We start from the raw sequence: 19133 nt of genomic DNA on the forward strand, positions 1-19133 counted from the left end.
TGTGTGTGTGTGTGTGTGTGTGTGTGTGTGTGTGTGTGTGTGTGTGTGTGTGTGTGTGTGTGTGTGTGTGTGTGTGTGTGTGTGTGTGTGTGTGTGTGTGTGTGTGTGTGTGCGTGCGTGCGTGCGTGCGTGCGTGCATGCGTGTGTGTGTTCACCAGCGGAGAGCTGTTACTGGTGGCACCAATCCAACTGGAAGGTGGCCAGCATGACCGCAGCAGCATTGTTTTCTGATTAACATTACACACACACACACACACACACACGCACGCGCAAACAGACACTCTAGGTGGTCACTTACACATGTACACTTTCACACTAACTTCTCACGACTAAGTCTTTTTGTTTACGTTTTTGTTTACGTTTCTCAGCAGCTTTTCATTGTACACAATGATATTATATTTCTTGTTTTATACTTGATGTCTGCACCATGACATCAAGTCAAGGACCCTACCTGGCAATAACCCGTTTCTGATTCTGATGTCTAAGTTCACCTCTTGTCTTTTTAACATGGCTACTCCAAATTGAGATATGTCATATATTCGGAACTCAATAGTGACGGAAGAGTATGTCATGAATAAAAAGTTAAGTTGCACTTGGTGCTATATTTTTCTGCAATTTTCACTAATTTATATTAAATGTGTTTCCGTTCTGTAAGTACCTTACTTTAGTAGTTACATTAGTCCCATAAGAATGCACACGTATGTATTATGTCAACAGGTTAGGTTAGGTTAGTTGAAAGCAATAATATTAAGTTGAACCCACTTTTCTTTTTTTTAAACTTAATATATTTGCTTTCAATTAACCTAATGCAATTATGTTTAATTTGTTAACATAATACATTTATTTAGTTCAACGTTTGAACAAGATGTCTTACCCTTTTCCACACTGAATCTTATATCTCATATCTATCTTAGAAGTCTGACTATCCACGAGATACTGTTCCGATTCAATTGCTACTTCGAGTTCTGTTTTCTTGAACTGAAAAAAGTGACCGTTGATTTTAATTAAATGTATTATGTCCACAGAGTACTAGGTTAGTTGGAAGCAACAATATTAAGTCTAAATAAAAAACATATAACACTTAATATTATTGCTTTCAACTAACCTAATATGTGAAATGATACATCTTTTTCAGTGTGGTCTTTTCTAAATGACTCTTTTATTTATTCTGCGTGTTCTCAAAGGTTAGGTCACCAGTGTTAGCAAAACAGATGATAAATGTTTAGTTACAGGTATAGTTTCTGAGAGAGGAAAAGGCCGCGCAGGAGAGACTTCCAAGTTCAACGTCGGCTCGGCAGGCTTCCCCCGCTGACCTGCTGACTGACAGAGAGCCTCCAGGTTCAGCTGAACCCAGTGTCCTTCAGCCTTCTCTCCAGTCTCACACACACACACACACACACACACACACACACGCGCACACACGCACACACACACACACACACACACACACACACACACACACACACAGAAGGGAAACAGTAAACAAAGTTCAGACAGGAATGCTGCCTGCCGCCCGGTCACTTTTCCCCTTAGCTCTCAACCCTTTGAGGAGAACCTGACCGATACAGTGTGGAACTGTGTGTGCAGGACTTCAGCTGATGCCTCTTATTATTGGACAGATTTAATGTCATAGACTGTGCATGTATTCAATTAGGTTAGACAATGTGTTTTCCATTCAGCTCTCAATCCTGTCAATGCTTTGCTGCAGTCATATTACATAGACCTGAATTAGAATCAGAAATATTTTATTAATCCAAAAACGGATGAATAAAAAAAGAACAAAAATGTATAAATAAAATATATTATAAAACATAAGAAGTAAGAATGTACAATGGATGATAAAATAAGTTAGATAAACATAAGAAATTAAAGTAATATGTCCAATAAAGATAAATAAAATAACAATCATATATATATTATTGTCAAATGTTGCAGTGACAGGGACAAGTGTGGGTGTAGTAGGTTTGAAACACACTTATAAGTTCTTCCTGCAGTCGTGAGCGCCTGTTCACATCAGATGAATTGCTTATGGGGTTCTCATTGCACAATGATCATTTGGAGCTGCGCACAGCAGCTGTTATTTTACATTTTGAATTGTAGGTGTAAAGTCTCTACCAACGTACACCTCCGTGCTGCATTCACACCCTTGATGATCACTTAAAGAGCATTTTAAGAACAGCTCTATGCAGGTAGTGATGAAAGAAAGAAATAAAAGCCTTTCAAAGCGACACTTATGAAACTTAGTAAGTGAACGGCTTTAGCTGAACAGTCGGTAAAGATGGATTTATTTCACTTAAAGTTCCAAATCACATTCTCACATTACACCATTAATCACAACTTGTTGTGAAGTCAAAGTTCCAAAGTGAAAATGATTCTTTGCCATCTTTTCTGCAGCATCTCGACATCTTTGAAAAATGAACGGTTTTAAATATAAACATGTATATTTGAGTTGTACTGGGTGTACCGGCGGCGGCGTGTTTGTGTGCATGTTGACACATGTGTCATCGCCCCGATGCTCATCATTGTCTCTGCACATATGCCTCTGCGCTCCATGGGCCTCACAATTGATCCTGCTGCATTGTCATCTGCTCTGCATTTGTGCACTTAACATTTTTGCAATGGCTTGCTGTTCCTTTACCTTTCGATATTGCCTGCACCATGGACTGCCTGCAGAGCAGCACTCACAATGCACTCACAAATACACACACACACACACACCACCTCCGGAACCCCCCCCCCCACGGTTTCCTCCTGAGTGCTGACCTGCTCTGGTCCTTTAATATTGGTGACAGCTAATACACTTCTAAATGATCAGTTATTATCTCTGGGGCCTCGTCCACAGGGCCCCACTGATTCCAAAGGTCATCTCTCTGTCTTCCAGTATTGATTAAGTGGGCCTGTTAACGTGGCTCTGGGCCTTGCTGAAAGTGAACATAGCCACTAACATATTTCCATCAGCTGTATCTGGCTGGAGAGGCCCATTGAAAAGCCTCTTTGACACTGCTGTCCCCGTGAATAGGGCACGATGAGGAGCATAATGGGTATGCCAATAAGGGAAGAAGTGCTACTGAAATATACGGAGGGCCAGACACACGGAGATATCCTGCTGAGATATTATAGCTTTTTATTCTCAGTCTTTACATTTACCTTTTTCTTTTCAAATGAAGATATGCGTCTCAGTGGCCATAAGAGTTCAGTTATCCCACACTCTTAAGTGGCTTTCAGGCGGACACAAACACTTATTATTACACTCATTCCAGACATTACTCGCTCAGATTCATTAGACTTTTTTTGTTTCCCTCGTTGACCAGCGGGGAAATTGACATTGTTACATTAAGGGGACATTGCCGATAAAGACAAAATAAAAGAGTAGACTTACATATTAAATAACAAGGAAAGTACATTAGATAAGTACATATCCAAGGTATTAAAGATACAGTAGGTAGCAGCATTATAAAGTGAATGAACGTATACAAGTAATGAAGAAGCATCCAGTAAGAACAGCAGGAACTAGTAAAACTATATATTGTACTGTTATTTTACAACCGTGTCATTACAGTATTAGTAGCAGCTGTACAATAAGATATATTGCTCGACTGGCCTAAAATGTGTTGATAACCTTTTCTACGTGAAATCAGATAACACTTTCAATATTAGGATGGGCTCATTATAACAGTCTTTGCAATACTGTGATCACGGAAACTGAAATATTCCTGCTGGATGTATTTCCTGGGACTTTAATAAGTGATGAGAGATCGCACCACCTGACAAACACGTGATATTCTCAAAACCAACCAGCTATTTAAAAAGGAGTCAGGTCCAGTGTTTCACTTTGTAAATGACATGTGCAATGATTGACTAGAAAAAGTGTTTAACTGACTTACAGTTTATTCAGGCTTGGGCAATAATGGACTGCATGGATTACATAATCAGGTTACAAAAAAAAGTAACTCTATTCCCTTACAGTTACATCCAAAACATGTAATAAAATGACTGGTATATTTAGAAATCAGATGTTCTCTCTTCTCTTAGAGCTGTTCTGTTCTGTAGGATAATACTTTAAGAGTGAATCTATACGTCTACTGCCGGAATCTGCTTCATGGTTTTCACTTTCTTTGCTTCATCTGTTCTGTTTTTAATTCAGCAGGTGAACCTATACGTTCATAAAATAGTGTGTGTGAGCTTAACTGTGTGTATTAAACTAAAACGGAGCATTTTCTGTCAGCTCAGATTTTATTTCTGCTTTTTAAACTGTAGTCTGTGCTCACGTGTTTCAGTGATGGTGTATGGCTGCTGCCGGAATGTGCTGAGTGACAGGCCGCTTGATTTCATTGCATTTGGAACTGTTTCTAATATTGTGTCCTCGATAGAAGATATTTAAACACCACGCTCAGAGCTTTGTATGAATGAACAGCATGTTTGTGCTCACCTTTTTGAAGGGGTCGGATAAGAAACGCTGATGGTCATTGGAGCTGACAAAGGCAAACCTCTCTAAGGCGCACAGATGAGAGAAAGCTATTCATGGGCAGAAACATCTTCCTGATATTGTTCCAGCAGCGGTGTGGCGCCGAGCCTTTGTGCTGGAGGTGTGAGCGGGCTGCTGGTCAGTCGCTGCCCCGGGCTCAAGGCCGCTCACAGACTGTCTTCAAGGAGCTCATTGTCCTCTCCTGATCGGCCATAATCCTCCGTTCACCAGAAACTCCACCAACCTCTCAGCGATCAAACATGGCCTTCTTTTTCTTTGGTAAAAATGTCTAATTCATTCCATTTCTTTCCTTCTTTTTTTCAGTTGTATGAATTGGACGATGACGAAAAGCGCAAAGAGTTTCTCGATGATCTTTTCAGCTTCATGCAGAAACGGGGTGAGTGGTTTCCACGGCAATAAGCTTCTTCTTTCAAAAACAATGTTCAGATGTGTACCTTTGCACTCTTTTCCTTATTATTACAATTATTATTTTTCAGTTGTCAGTACCTATTAACAGATACCAAAGCTCCCGATGATTTTTGAAGTTTTTACTTCTCAAAACGTAGTGAGGTCTATGAGATTGAGATGAAAGCTGCATAAACAGCAATGCAGTGAAAAAATGTAAACATCGACTTTAATTAAATGCATTATGTCCACAAATTTCACATAACTGTATTTAGTTAGTGGAAAGCAATAATATTAAGTTGAACCTAATATTTGTATTCAAACTTAATATTATTGCTTTCAACTAACCTAATACAGTTACGGGAAATATGTTGATATACATTATAATCAGTGTTGGGTGTAACGCGTTACAAAAGTAAGGGAGTTACAGTAATATATTACTTTTTGCTGTAACGAAGTAATGTAACGCATTACTAATGAAATGTGGGTAATATATTACCCACAATGCTCAGTAACGCAGTTACAACACATTTTAACCCGAAATTAAATGGTGTTTTGTTTTTTAAGAATGTACTAACATAGCGAGACATTCCAACACCAGACAAATTGTGCGGGTAGATTAGTAAACCTGGTGTTTACCCTTCAGGCTTCGCGTCGGGATCTTCGGGGCAGTTGAATGTTACGCACCCTCTATTCAAAAAAGAGAACGGAGCGAAAAATACAAACAACAAATTGTGTCAGGTGCGCGTGACCTGCTCCGCTGCGCGTGCATCATTTCCAAAGTGCTTCCACAGCAGCGACACATCTGTGGATAATCATTTATACGAACATGGTTAAAGCAACCATCACTAAACGCCAGCAACACTGCATCTACTGCAGACTGTAGCAACAGGTCAGATGGGGACATCACGTGACCCTCCGTTGTGGACACTAGCTTACTCCCGCCTGACTCGCCGGCCTCGGAGCAGCAGTCTTCGTCGCCCGAAACTACGCCGCCCCTCTGCGGCCCGCAGGTGCCAGCCAGGATACCACGGCAAAACAGAGCCTGCCCAGGTATATCTAAACAAGTACCCGCCTGTACAGTGGGGTTAGGCGGTCATTGTGCAGCTCGTGGTATACAAATAGACAAGGGCTAGAATATTCATGTGAAAATAGTGCCATATTCTGCCATGCCTGTAGAAATGTTGGGTCAAAAATAATGCATACAATAGCACAGATGCCTTCACCACGAATGGCTACAAAAAGATCTCATATCCCAAGCTTATCAACGAGCTAATGTTGCAGCTGAAATGTTCTCCAGGTCACAAAGTCAACCTCACATGATGATGATGTGATACCAGTTTTCAAGCACAGTAAATATTCTCTTCCCAGAATATATGATGGGACCAAGGTGATGATGTAGTACATGGTTTTAATAATACTTTTGCTTTGCAATGTTTGCCATTTTAAACCATGAGCTGGTTCAAATCATATTTGCCTTGATTTGCAATATGTTCTCATTTGTTTTATCAGTACAGCTTTGAAGCTTTTGGGCTTTTCTTTGCCATAGTCCACTTTGGACTGGATGAGATATTTCAGGATTGCACTTTTTTTTTTTTTTACTTTATTTTCCTTTTTCTTAAACAACATATACAGTTTCAGTTTCAGTGACAACAAAAATTGGTTTCAAAACATAACAAATGCCATAATCTGATCATTGGGGACCATCAATGCTATTTTTCATTGCTGTTGCCGGCCTCTATTGCTCATGTAAACCTACTACTGCTGCCCCCCTGTAACCTCAGAGGCACCCCGAGTCATTTTGTTCTGGAACCGGGCCTGCACACGGCCACATACTAAACACACTACAGAGCCCATTCCGTGTCCTGTTATTGTTTACTTTCTCTCTGCCTTCTTCTGGTGATTTATCTGACGTCCAGCGCTCCGTCTTTTAACCTGTTTCCCTTTATCTTTCTTGATCCTCCCTAGCAACCTTAATTATAGTCCTTGACAGCGGTCTGTATGACTGTATTAACAACGTGTCACATGTTAAGAATTTACAATCAGAATCGAGTATTCAACTAACCCGTGTAATACAAGTTGTTAGTAAGGCAAGGCAAGTTTATTTATATAGCACCTTTTAACACAAGGCAATTCAAGGTGCTTTACAAAAATGAAAGACATTCAGACAAAGGCATTTAAAAACATTCAAAGATAATAAAACAAACATTAAAAGAAAAAATACATGAATAAAAAGTACATGAATAAAAAGTTACAGTGCAGTTTAAGATATGAATAGTTCACACAGAAGTTCCACTTTACTGATGAACACAACAGCTCAGTTTCAATTAAAAGCAGCGGCAAAAAGAAAAGTCTTCTTGCTGGATTTAAAAGTAGTCAGAGTTGCAGCGGACCTGCAGGTTTCTGGGAGTTTGTTCCAGATATTTGGAGCATAATAACTGAACGCTGCTTTACCATGTTTAGTTCTGACTCTGGGGACAGAAAGCTGACCAGTCCCTGAAGACCTGAGAGATCTGGATGGTTCATAGTTTAGCAGGAGGTCAGAAATGTATTTTGGGCCTAAACCATTCAGTGCTTTATAAACCAGCAGCAGTATTTTGAAATCTATTCTTTGACACACAGGAAGCCAGTGTAAAGACTTCAGAGCAGGAGTGATGTGATCCACTTTCTTAGTGTTAGTGAGGACTCGAGCAGCGGCGTTCTGAATCAGCTGCAGCTTTCTAATAGATTGTTTAGTGAGACCTGTGAAGACACCATTGCAGTAGTCGAGTCTACTGAAGATAAAAGCATGGACAAGTTTTTCCAAATCCTGCTGTGACATTAGTCTTTTAATCCTAGATATGTTCTTTAGGTGATAGTAGGCTGGTGTAGTAATTGTTTTAATGTGACTGTTGAAACTCAGGTCAGAGTCCAGGACTACACCGAGATTTCTGGCTTTATCTGTTGTTTTGAACATTGCAGGCTGAAGCTCAGCGCTAACTTTTATACGTTCTGCTTTGGCTCCAAAAACCATTACCTCAGTTTTATCTTTGTTTAATTGGAGAAAGTTCTGACACATCCAGTCATTGATTTGTTCAATGCACTTACTCAGTGTTTGAATTGGAGCATAGTCTCCTGGTGAAATTGTTACGTAAATGTGTGTGTCATCCGCATAGCTATGGTAACTGATTTTGTTGTTTTTCATTATCTGAGCCAGTGGTAGCATGTAGACGTTAAAGGAATGGTATGCTCATAACACTCATTTGTAAATAATTATCATCCGATAAAACAGACCAGTCTCTGCCAGTCTCTCTTTTTTTTTTTTTAATCCGATGACATTATCAGTGATTTTAAACTGATTATATACCGAAATAACATCAACACTGTGGGCGCCGCCATTTCCCGGACGTGACGTAATCCATGCGTTTGGTTTTCGAAGACACGTTGATCTCCATGTTATTTACTGTAGTTTCTCTCTTCAAATATGCCTCACTGTATCGCGAAATATTGCCATAATTCGGATAGGAACAATCCACGGAATGCTCGGTTCCATCTGTTGCCAAAAGGTAAGCATAAGAAGTACATTCGGAGGCAGTGGCTAGCGAAATGTGGCCGGCCCGAACCGAGAGATTTACAGGCTCATGTATGCAGCGAACATTTCACATTTCCGGACGACTACTCTGAGAGTATGATCAATCGTATACCATCGGTCTTTCTGGTGTCATCACCGACCAGGACACCAGTTCGGCCAGTAGAGAAATCGCCCTCTGCAAGTGTGAAGCGACGGAGGAGCAGAAGTAGTGCTCGGAATAAGAATAAGGTATGTTATAGCGCATTTCCATTGCAGCGGCTAGCCCCGTTTTAACGTCCAGGCCAGGACAGTTTTTGGTGGCCTTTCCATATAGCGTAGTACCGACTAGTGTGTATTTCCCCCCAGTTTTTCCGGCCCCATAAAATCGTGATTCTATGGCCAGGGACAACGAAGCTGAGTATGCTAAACTATAGAGAGGGAATCGCTAGCAAGGGTGGTACTACATGCATACATATAGTATCTTATATCATCTTCCCATTATACACACATGCATTTTCAAACATTTGGACTACCTATGTTGCAAATGTATTATCTTTTCAATTTATACACGGCATCTATTGCACGTCTGTCCGTCCTGGGAGAGGGATCCCTCCTCTGTTGCTCTCCCTGAGGTTTCTCCCATGTTCCCTTTAAACTGTGGGTTTTCTTCGGAAGTTTTTCCTTGTACGATGTGAGGGTCTTAGGACAGAGGGTGTCGTATTGTCATACTGATATGTATGGCTGAATTCCCCCATCCAATCTCTTCACATTGGTCAAAACTTGTTCCTCTGCTGACGAGTCCGAACTGAAATACTCCACCATGTTTCCGTGTGTTGACAAAGTGAACGCATGGATGACGTCACGACCATCACGTGACTACTGAAAATGGCAAACATGGCGGCGGCCAGACGGAATATACAGGTCTTGATAAAAAAGAGCTATAAAATCATTATTTACCGGGGTATATCGCTGATTTCTTCAGGGTATGGTTTAAACATAACGTTTCACTAAATACTGAAGTTTTGATTAATTATCTAATAAGTGGACCATTCCTTTAAAGAGAAGAGGCCCCAAGATGGAGCCTTGAGGTACCCCACATCTCATATGTGTCAACTCAGATGTGTATTTACCTATAGAAATTTAGAACTGTTTCCGAAAGTCCCACCCAGTTTTCTAGTCGGTCGAGTAATATGTTGTGGTCAACAGTGTCAAACGCAGCACTGAGATCTAATAATACTAACACTGAAGTTCTGCCACTGTCTGTGTTTAAGTGGATGTCATTGAAGACCTTTACAAGAGCAGTCTCAGTGCTGTGGTTTGGACGAAAGCCTGACTGGAACACATCCAAACAGTTATTTAAATGCAAGAAATTACTCAACTGTTGAAAAACTACTTTTTCAATGATTTTACCTAGAAATGGGAGGTTTGATATGGGCCTGTAATTGTTCATTACTGAAGCATCTAGATTATTCTTTTTTAAGAGCGGTTTAATGACTGCAGTTTTCAGGGCCTGTGGAAAAATACCTGAGTGACGAGATTTGTTTACTATATGAAGTAGATCTGAGGCCATGCAACGAAAAACATCTTTGAAAAATCCTGTTGGAATAATATCAAGGCAGCAGGAGGCGGATTTCAGAAGTTGTATAATGTCCTCTAGGTTTTTATCATTAATCTGATGGAATTGTGTCATGGTGCTTGAATTGATATTAGTTGGACACAGAGACAAAACATTTGCTGTTCCTGATGCAGAGGCACTGACTGCTTGTCTGATTTTCTGAATTTTGTCAGTGAAAAAGGCAAAATCATTGCACGCCCTGGTGGATAGAAATTCAGAGGCTACTGACACTGGGGGGTTAGTTAGTCTGTCGACGGTAGCAAACAAGGCACGTGCGTTGTTTTTGTTTTTGGTAATGATGTCAGAGAAGAAAGACTGTCGGGCAAATTTCAATTCCAAATTGTAAAGGCCAAGTCTCACTTTATAGATTTCAAAGTGAACCTGGAACCTAGATTTGTTTTTCGCCACCTACGTTCAGCTTTTCGACACTCTTTTTTCTTCCCAGTCACTTCCTCCATCTATAACATTTTTAATTTTTGAATTAAAATGATCTACTAGCTCATTTGCTGAGATGTTAGCAGGGGCAAGTGTGGAAGAAAAATTCTGAGTAAACATTTCCCTAGTATTTTCAGTTAAATATCGCTTTGTGGTTATCTCTTTTTGAACATTTGTGTGAACAGAAATAGAGCTCTCAAAGAAAACACAGGAATGGTCAGAGAGCGCAACATCAGTCACCACAACCTTAGAGATATTCAGACCCTTTGAGATAATTAAGTCCAGAGTGTGCCCCTTATTGTGCGTGGGCTCCGTCACATGCTGAGTCAGTCCATAGCTATCAAGAACACAAAACAGTTCTTTAGCCCCTCTGTCCTGGGGGTTGTCAACATGGATGTTAAAATCACCAACAATGACTAGACGGTCAAAGTCAATACACACTATAGACAGCAGTTCAGTAAAGTCATCAAAAAAGCTTGCACAGTATTTGGGTGGTCTATAGATATTTAGGAACAGAGCTCGAGAGGAGCATTTCAGCTGAAGGGCCACATATTCAAAAGAATCAAAGTTCCCATACGATGTCTTCCTGCATTGAAGGGAATCATTGAACAGAATAGCAACTCCACCCCCTTTCTTATGCATTCTTTCCTGACTCATAAAACTAAAGTTGGGAGGGGTTGATTCGATAAGAACAGCTGCACTGTTATTTTGTTCAATCCATGTTTCCGTTTCCAGTAGCCTGAAGGGCCTACACAGTTGTTATGCTATACCACATTGCCCTTCACTGGATGTATAATGAGCTGCACTAAACTACATTTTAGCATTTAAAATACCTAGCCATTCTTTTGCGGTTATTTTGGTGAAAGTAACTCAAAAGTAATATAAAAGTAGTGTAACTCATTACATTTCAGAGACAGTAATATTGTAATGTAACTTATTACTTTAAAAAGACAGTAATAAGTCATATGTAATATATTACATTTTGGAAGTAACTTGTCCAACACTGATTATAATACATTTGATAAAGTTAATGTTTCATTTTTTTTATCAAAACTCAATTCTAACAATTCCAGCTGATTATAGCAAGGTGACCTGGCGTGATCCGCTTCTTCTTAGCGAAGGACAACACCCTGTTTTCTTGTATTGGTTGGTATCTTGTATTATTCTTGTGTGATGGTGTGTGTGTTTTCCCAAACTGAGCATTCAGCTGGCAGCCGCTGGTTTTGTAGGGGGGAAATAGATGCGTGTTAGGACCCTTCCATAACATAAGGAAGTTAACCACCCAGCAGAGAATAAAAGGCCCTACCACTTACAATGAAAGTCTATTTTAGGAGCCCAAGGCTGCCATGTTTTTGTTACTTTGAATTCCTTGTTCGGTACACAATGTCTGCAGATACATAATGTCCTCACCTGCCTGGCCCTGACTCATAATGCGCAATGGACATGGTATTAAAACGCGGGAGTTTTATTGTGGTTTATTTTCAATAAACAATAATTGCTAACCCTAACCCTAATCGAACAGAAAATGGATTTGAATCAAAATACATGGGGAAAATGTTATGTATTTTGATTATAGAAAGCTTAATGTAGAATGAGAATGTAAAAGCTATAATTAAAATCTTTATCCTTTGTGTTTTGAAAAGTCACCTCATTTGCACAACATTAATATTAGTTGGAATGCATTAAAGTTTAAAGATGTCTTTGAATAAGTTTAAATGATTTGTGTTAGGTGATATCTACACATGGATGACATGTGATTTCGGAACAGTTGTAGCGAACAAACTTGTTGGTATACAGTCTTTAATTGTTTTTTACAATTCTTGTATTATAAAGACTGAATCTTGAATGATAAAAATAAGAATTGAAGACCAGACAAGATTAGACTATGCTTACAGTAAGTTGTTTTTATAAGAAAGAACAGGAAAAAAAACAAGCTAACAATTCCATGGATTTCTCCCATTATTATAATGTTGTTTTAATACAAACAATCCCATCAAATGTGCCAAATAGCATTTTTTTCAATACATTTTTTTATTGGATAACAAAATACATTAATATTAAACTATTAAAGTTGAGGTTACAACTAACATCCTCCATACGCTAAGAGGAGATTTATTAAAGTGGGAAGTTCTTCAAAATATTATAACAAAATCAGAAAGTGTATGTTTACAAACTTAAATGTGTTATAACACAAAAAAGACACAGTTTGTAGAAATGTCAAAATAGTTGCTCCTGCTCAGAGTTGATATTAAAAGTGATCAGTAATACATATTCAAGAAGAGTCAGGATTCCATGATCATGTGAATCAAAGGATAATGAGCTGCTATTAACATTCATAAACAAACTAAACTCCACATGTTGAGCTTGTTCCGGTGTGTTCTGTAAAGGCCCGGACACACCAAGCCGATTTTGGCCGTCGGTGGGCGTCAGGCCGACGATGAGCGTCGACACGCCCTACTCAGATTGGTGTGTCCCGCACCGTCGTGTCTTTTCAGCCGGGCCGACGCCTTTTCGGCCGACTGCCCACCGATTCAACATGTCGAATCAGTGGGCAGTCGGCCAAAGGCTGTCGGCAAAATAAATCACTCTGATTGGCTGTTCAGCTAGCGAATCAGTGCATGAGAAGCGAAATCTGGCAAATCTGAGATTTCATTTAACTCCAGCTCTCGACACAGGTTCGGGAAAGCCCCGTGAGCTTCTCGCTGTAGAGTGAAAATTGGAACGTACACGCTATTTGTTGTTTGTTTATATCACGCAGTCTGTTCTTCTTCTCTCGGTTATCAGCAGTCTGTCTTCCGGTTGTTGCCTCTTTTGAGTGACGAATACACACTACCGCCGCCTGCTGGTAAGGAGAGTTGTTGGCGCTCACGCATGCGCAGTTCGTACGTGCTTCTTGGCCGTCGGATGTGTTCCAGTGCGACACATGGCCAAGACGCAGGAGACGTGAGGCGACGCAACAGTCGGGTCCGTCTGTGTCAGTTCTTTGGTGTCAGCTTGGTGTGTCCGGGCCTTTAGGTCAGGTCTGGAAAGTAACTGCTTACATGTAAAAGGATCAGAATAGAAAAAAAGGCAAAACAATAGTATAAAAGCAATCTGATTACTGCTAACAAAGAAAATGGGGATTGCAGGATTACAATGTTACAATAAAATGTCAAATAAAGATCAATATATTATAGGTAGACATACTTTCAGAATTTTGGTTTTCATTTACGTTACTCTCTTTTTTTTAATGCAGTAAGTGGCACCTGATTTATTAAACAAAAATACTGTTTTTGATTTGAATTCCTCTATTAAAAAAACAGCATTTGTAAACTATACTATTCTGTGGCCTAGCCTATCATTCAAGAGGATTTCTGATCCTAAATATCTTGGTTTCTTTTTCTAAGGTCACAAAGTGAAAGCCACTTATTGATTTTTCTTTTCTTTTGTCATTTTTCATATTGTGTTACATTTGAAGGTAATCCAAAAGTAGCAAAAAGTAATCAGATACATTACTTCTATATTGTGATACTAACAATTTCATTTAATGCGAATGTCAGAAAAGTATGTTCATTTTATATTTGTCTTTAAAATATCTGCTATATTGCCAGCTGTAGTTAACACGCTGGATGTTTGACACATTACTGTTTATGAAAATCCCAAAGAGCGAAGTCCGGTTTGAGTCCAGCTGTGCGGTGACAGCTGCAGAAAGCACACGTTGATGAAGTAATGATGTAGTTGGGTGGTCACTTGGGTTTAGAGACGGTATGGATTGTTGTTGGAGCGTTCAATTAGAGATTGATTTTGGACTTAGTGTAAAGAGACATTGTCAGTGCAGAGCAGATCAGCAGCAGCCTATCTCCACCTCTCGCCTCTGACAACTGTGACTGCTCAAATATCCCAATCAATGTTTCTTGAAAACATCACTGTCATTCAGCAGAGACAAAGAGATGTCAGCCAGGCTGGCTCTCTGCGCAGAGATCCAGTGAAAAGGGTCAAACATACAGCGCTCCTCTCACCCTGTGGACTTATTGTCTGGATGAATCCGGACCGCAGTCGTACAGGAGCTTCGGGCTCTCCTCTGAGCTCGACTGCATTGTCTGGCTTGTCAGAATTGAGCTTAAGATGCAAATGTCGTTTTTATTATTTCTTGGACATCGATTGCTCACAGTGCAGGTAGCAGTCACAACTAAACTTCCAATAAAACAAAATTCTGTCAGAGACTGTACTCGTATCTCACTGTGATGCCTTTATAAAGAATTCTGGAATTGTGATTTCCCGATGCTTAAAGAACAAAATGACACACGCCATCACTAAAGGCACTGGGTAAAACACATCTAAGCAGGTGGACTAAGTACCATGAAACCACATCCAAGTGACAGGTGCCCAGAGATACTAGCCAAACACAACATGTGCAAAAAACGAACAATGATAGAAATACAAATAATGAAATAAATGAATAAATAACTGGCCTTTGGCTGTTTTGGATAAGTGACATGAGCAAGTCTTCAAACTTCCTCCAAAGAAAAAAAATATATCATTTTTATAATGGCCTTCCAACGTAACATTCGAGTGTGACCAAAATCATTTCATCATAGTTGCAACAATTCAAACATCAGCATCATCCAGCGTGGGGACCTGCTGAGATTCAGGACAACTCAAGTCCTCATAATTGCCATACTGTATACCTTTTGATAGATTTTTGAGAACACCCCCTGTCCACCAGATAATCCACACGAACACTAATTAGTACTATTAGTATGACAATATTTGGAATAAATTCAATTGTATGCAATGAATGTACTTCACATCTACCGTGCATATCGCCATTGTTGAAAAAAGTGTAAGAAACGCCACATTACTCAACACTGTGAAACTTGATCATTTGGATAGTAATAAGCATAACATTAAAAGCATATAAGCAAGTTATTGCATACGTTTTATAATGTTTAATAATGCAGTGTGTCGGTCAGGATCGGTTGTTTCCGCGACAACACATTGTGTCACGTTAAGTGTGTCCATTCCAGGGTTCAGGTGATTGCACCCTATAAAGCATCATGATGTATATGATATTGAATGTCTGCTGTTAAATGGACGTACCACCACACGCTTTAGAAACACTCTGCAGTCCGGACTCAGAGAGCACCCCTTCAGTTTGACTATAGAGGGGCCGAAGATGCTGGTGCACTTCTACTACACCTTCAAAGGAAACACGGCAGCTTCATTGATTCATTTCCTGCCTTTAATTGTATGCAGCCATTAAGTCCTTGCTCATAGGCTGCAGTCAAATGTTCACATGGATTTTAATATTGTTTGTTTGTTAATTGATTTTACAAACCGAAACAGAGTCAATGGTGAGTAAATGATTGTCTGGTCCTCCTAATGTTCTCGTCATCTTTTCACCACTATTTCTCTTGTATACCAACGATGGTCAGACTCACTATAAAGACGTGTTCAGACCAACGCGTGCAGTGTTCTCTCACCTCACACACCGTCTGCTGACAGGCTGCGTCCCGTATCCAGTTACTGAAGGAGCTGTGTGTGCTGCTGTGTGAACTATGAAGGGATTAAGTAATGAACGATACATATCCAGTTTAGCACTTCTTGCTAAACTTTGTTTCTTACTGGACACTGAAAAACTGAAAGGTTGACTTTTAGTTTGTAATTGAACTATTCATATCTTAGACTGCACTGTTACTTTTATCCATGTATTTTTTCTTTTAATGTTTATTTTATTATCTTTTCTTTTTAATGACTGATTTTAAATGCCATTTTCTTAATGTCTTTCGTTTTTTGTAAAGCACTTTGAATTGCCTTATGTTGAAAAGTGCTATATAAATAAACTCGCCTTGCCTTTAATGAAATGTCCGATGTCAACAGATTTCACATAACTGTTGAAATCAATAATATTAAGTTGAACCTAATATTTTGTATTTAAACTTCATATTGTTGCTTTCAACTAAGCTAATACAGTGATGTGAAATGGAGACTTAATACATTGAATTAAAGTCAATGTTTCAGTTGTTCAGTGTAGTTGTGTTCACATAGTCGCCCTTCAGCCAGAGATACTCATCACTGCACGAGACCTGATATTAGCTCTGACTAGGTCATTGAGTTTCTCTATCAAAGTCACTATTTCAATGCAGGTATCAGTTACATGTAATCAGTCATGTATGGACGCTTGATCTGGACTCCTGTTGACTTGTATGAAAAGGAAGCCAATGAGTCTCCTGGTATACAAATTAAAGTTTGGGATAAAGAGGAAGTGGTATCATATCTATGAAAATAAAGCTGCCAGAGGAGTGTCTAACTTTCTGTTTCATCCCCTCTGTGATAGCGCAGTATTTCACTTATATCTTCCCTTGTCGGAGGGACCTTGATGGCTTGAAACGTGCAGCAGATGTTCAGAACACATTTCTGGTGGTGGTGGCTCAGTGGGAAGCAGAGACATGGGATCCTCACGGAGAGATTCCATCAAAGAGGAGCAGACAATGGCTGTGAGGGCCTCCTTTGTGTGTTGATAAATACCCACGGTGATTTACTGTTGCCCTGGGCTGTGGGTATTAATTGATTATTATCTCTGAAGACTACCATCAGCACTTTTCTCAAATAAGTCAACTGTTGTCCCCCACCTAATTGCTTAAGAATACTATGTGGAAAAGAAAAGGCTACTTGAGAGTTACTGTAAAAAATGGCTAAGTGTTCGATCGCTGGGACACTAAATATTCCTCCTTGCTTCCTCACCTTTGAGTCGCCTTTCTTTATTTGATGTTTTTCTCTGTTTAGTGCAGTCTTCTCAGAGTGGGCCCACTGAACAAACTGAACCGTTGGCTTTCATTGAATGTATGATGTCAACAGATTTCACATATCTGCATTAGGTTAGTTGAAAGCAATAATAGCAAGTGTAAATAAAATATTAGGTTCAACTTAATATCATTGCTTTCAACTAACCTAATACAGTTATGTGGAATTTATTGACATGACACCTTTAATTAAAGTCAACGTTTTTTCAGTGCAGGGAAACTAAGCTAAGGCCTGTGCTCATGTTCTGTCGTAATAACTGTTTATTTAAGTAAATTATTGACAAAATATGCTATTTCCCACACAGTTTGACACCGGTGATAATACTCTGAGTTACGCTGCTTAATCCCTTGTTTTTGTCGGCCGTGGGATTTAACGAGCCATACCAAGTTGTTGTTTTACTTTCATATTGGTAATCCTCTTAAACAGATACTAAGATCCTGAAAGCACTTGTCGTTCAGACACCATTGACTCTGAACACAAACAGAAGGCTAAAGAAGCATCTTTTCTGACAAGCTAGCAGTTAGCTCTTTTCTCTTGAAGGACTCGAGGTTGAATCCATTCGAATGAACGGAGGTAATAATGAAATAACCAGCTGTTCTATTATTTGCCACACTGAAAAAAGTGAACCGTTGATTTTAACGAAATGTATTATGTCAACACATTTCACGTGACTGTATTTATGGTAGCTTTAGTCTTTACAGTTCAACATTATATTATACTAATTAAAATCGTATTATTGTTCTGCTCAGTTTAACCTCAAAGCAAATAGTTGTATTGGACAAAACGGCTTACAAGCATTACAGTCACTATTCAGTTCATCTCAATATGTATGATAAGAACAATTGTGTTAAATATCCTTAATGTACTTTATTAAGTGGAAAATTGAATTAGCTTTATTACCATTTAGCTGCAAACAGCAGTCTCAGCTTCACCTTGTTAGTGTGTATGCTAATTGACCAATGTTAGCATGCTGGGTAATCTGGTAAATATATCTGCTTTACCGCTATCTGTCTGACTTCATACGAGGTACCTCTGACACACAGACAACACTCAAGTCTATCATTGCTTGGATTTCCGTATGAATCGTGTTGAAAAATGGCGGTTGTGTGACAGGTTGAGTGCCCCCCCTCCTCCTCGTCTTCATCTCGGCGCTTGAGCAGAGCTAGATAAACAGTTGGTTCCCCTGTGACGCTGCATTAATCGTTCATTTCATGGGTTAAAAGAGCAAAGTCAATGAGGAGGAGAAATTCTCATCCCATTATCGGCTCGGGGTGCAAAGTGAGCGCATCAGCGGCGAAGCCGAGCATAAGGATGATTACTGCACTACTAGAGCCCTGATGCTCCACATTGTTCCAATTACAAACGGCTCTGTCTCTGCAGCTGAGGGATTCACTGAAGACCACTGTGAGACTCTGGAAGTGGATTTCTCCCACCTTGTCCACCATTGCTCATTGTAATAATGATACATGACCTGATGAGATAGTTTGTGCTGACAAAAGGCTCTTTTATTCCTGATATCTCTTTCAGGGAATCAGAGAGACAAATACATCACCCTGGGTATTGAAAGCACATAACTCTTGTTTTAAGAGGCTTGTCTCTGCTCACATTCTGTCAGACAAAGGCTGCGCTTCTATTTATTACCTCAATGCGTGTTTGGTTGGCTATTGTGTCTTCCACAAAATAATAGTTTGATAGATAAGCATGGATGCACATTATAATCAGCGGTGATAAAGATGCATCTGTAGGAGGGCGGTGGAGCGGACGGTATGCTGCTGCTTTGGTTTTGTATCAGTCAGTCAGTTCTCCCTGACAGTTATCACACCTCATACAGACCCTACGAGAACTACCACTGTGTTTTCATACCACATTAGCAACCCCCA

At 39.7% G+C, this 19133-nt stretch overlaps 1 protein-coding gene across 1 annotated transcript in view; it reads left to right on the plus strand.

The window, feature by feature from the left end:
- arid3c (AT rich interactive domain 3C (BRIGHT-like)) overlaps positions 1-19133 on the plus strand; it is an 84009-nt gene that overhangs the window by 47508 nt on the left and 17368 nt on the right. Inside the window, exon 3 of the mRNA XM_034091801.1 lies at positions 4790-4862. Coding sequence (XP_033947692.1) covers positions 4790-4862 — 73 coding nt within the window. The remainder of the gene's footprint in view (positions 1-4789; positions 4863-19133) is intronic.

This window comes from Pseudochaenichthys georgianus, chromosome 9 (assembly GCF_902827115.2).
Source record: "Pseudochaenichthys georgianus chromosome 9, fPseGeo1.2, whole genome shotgun sequence".
In the NCBI taxonomy this organism is placed as follows: Eukaryota; Metazoa; Chordata; class Actinopteri; order Perciformes; family Channichthyidae; genus Pseudochaenichthys; species Pseudochaenichthys georgianus.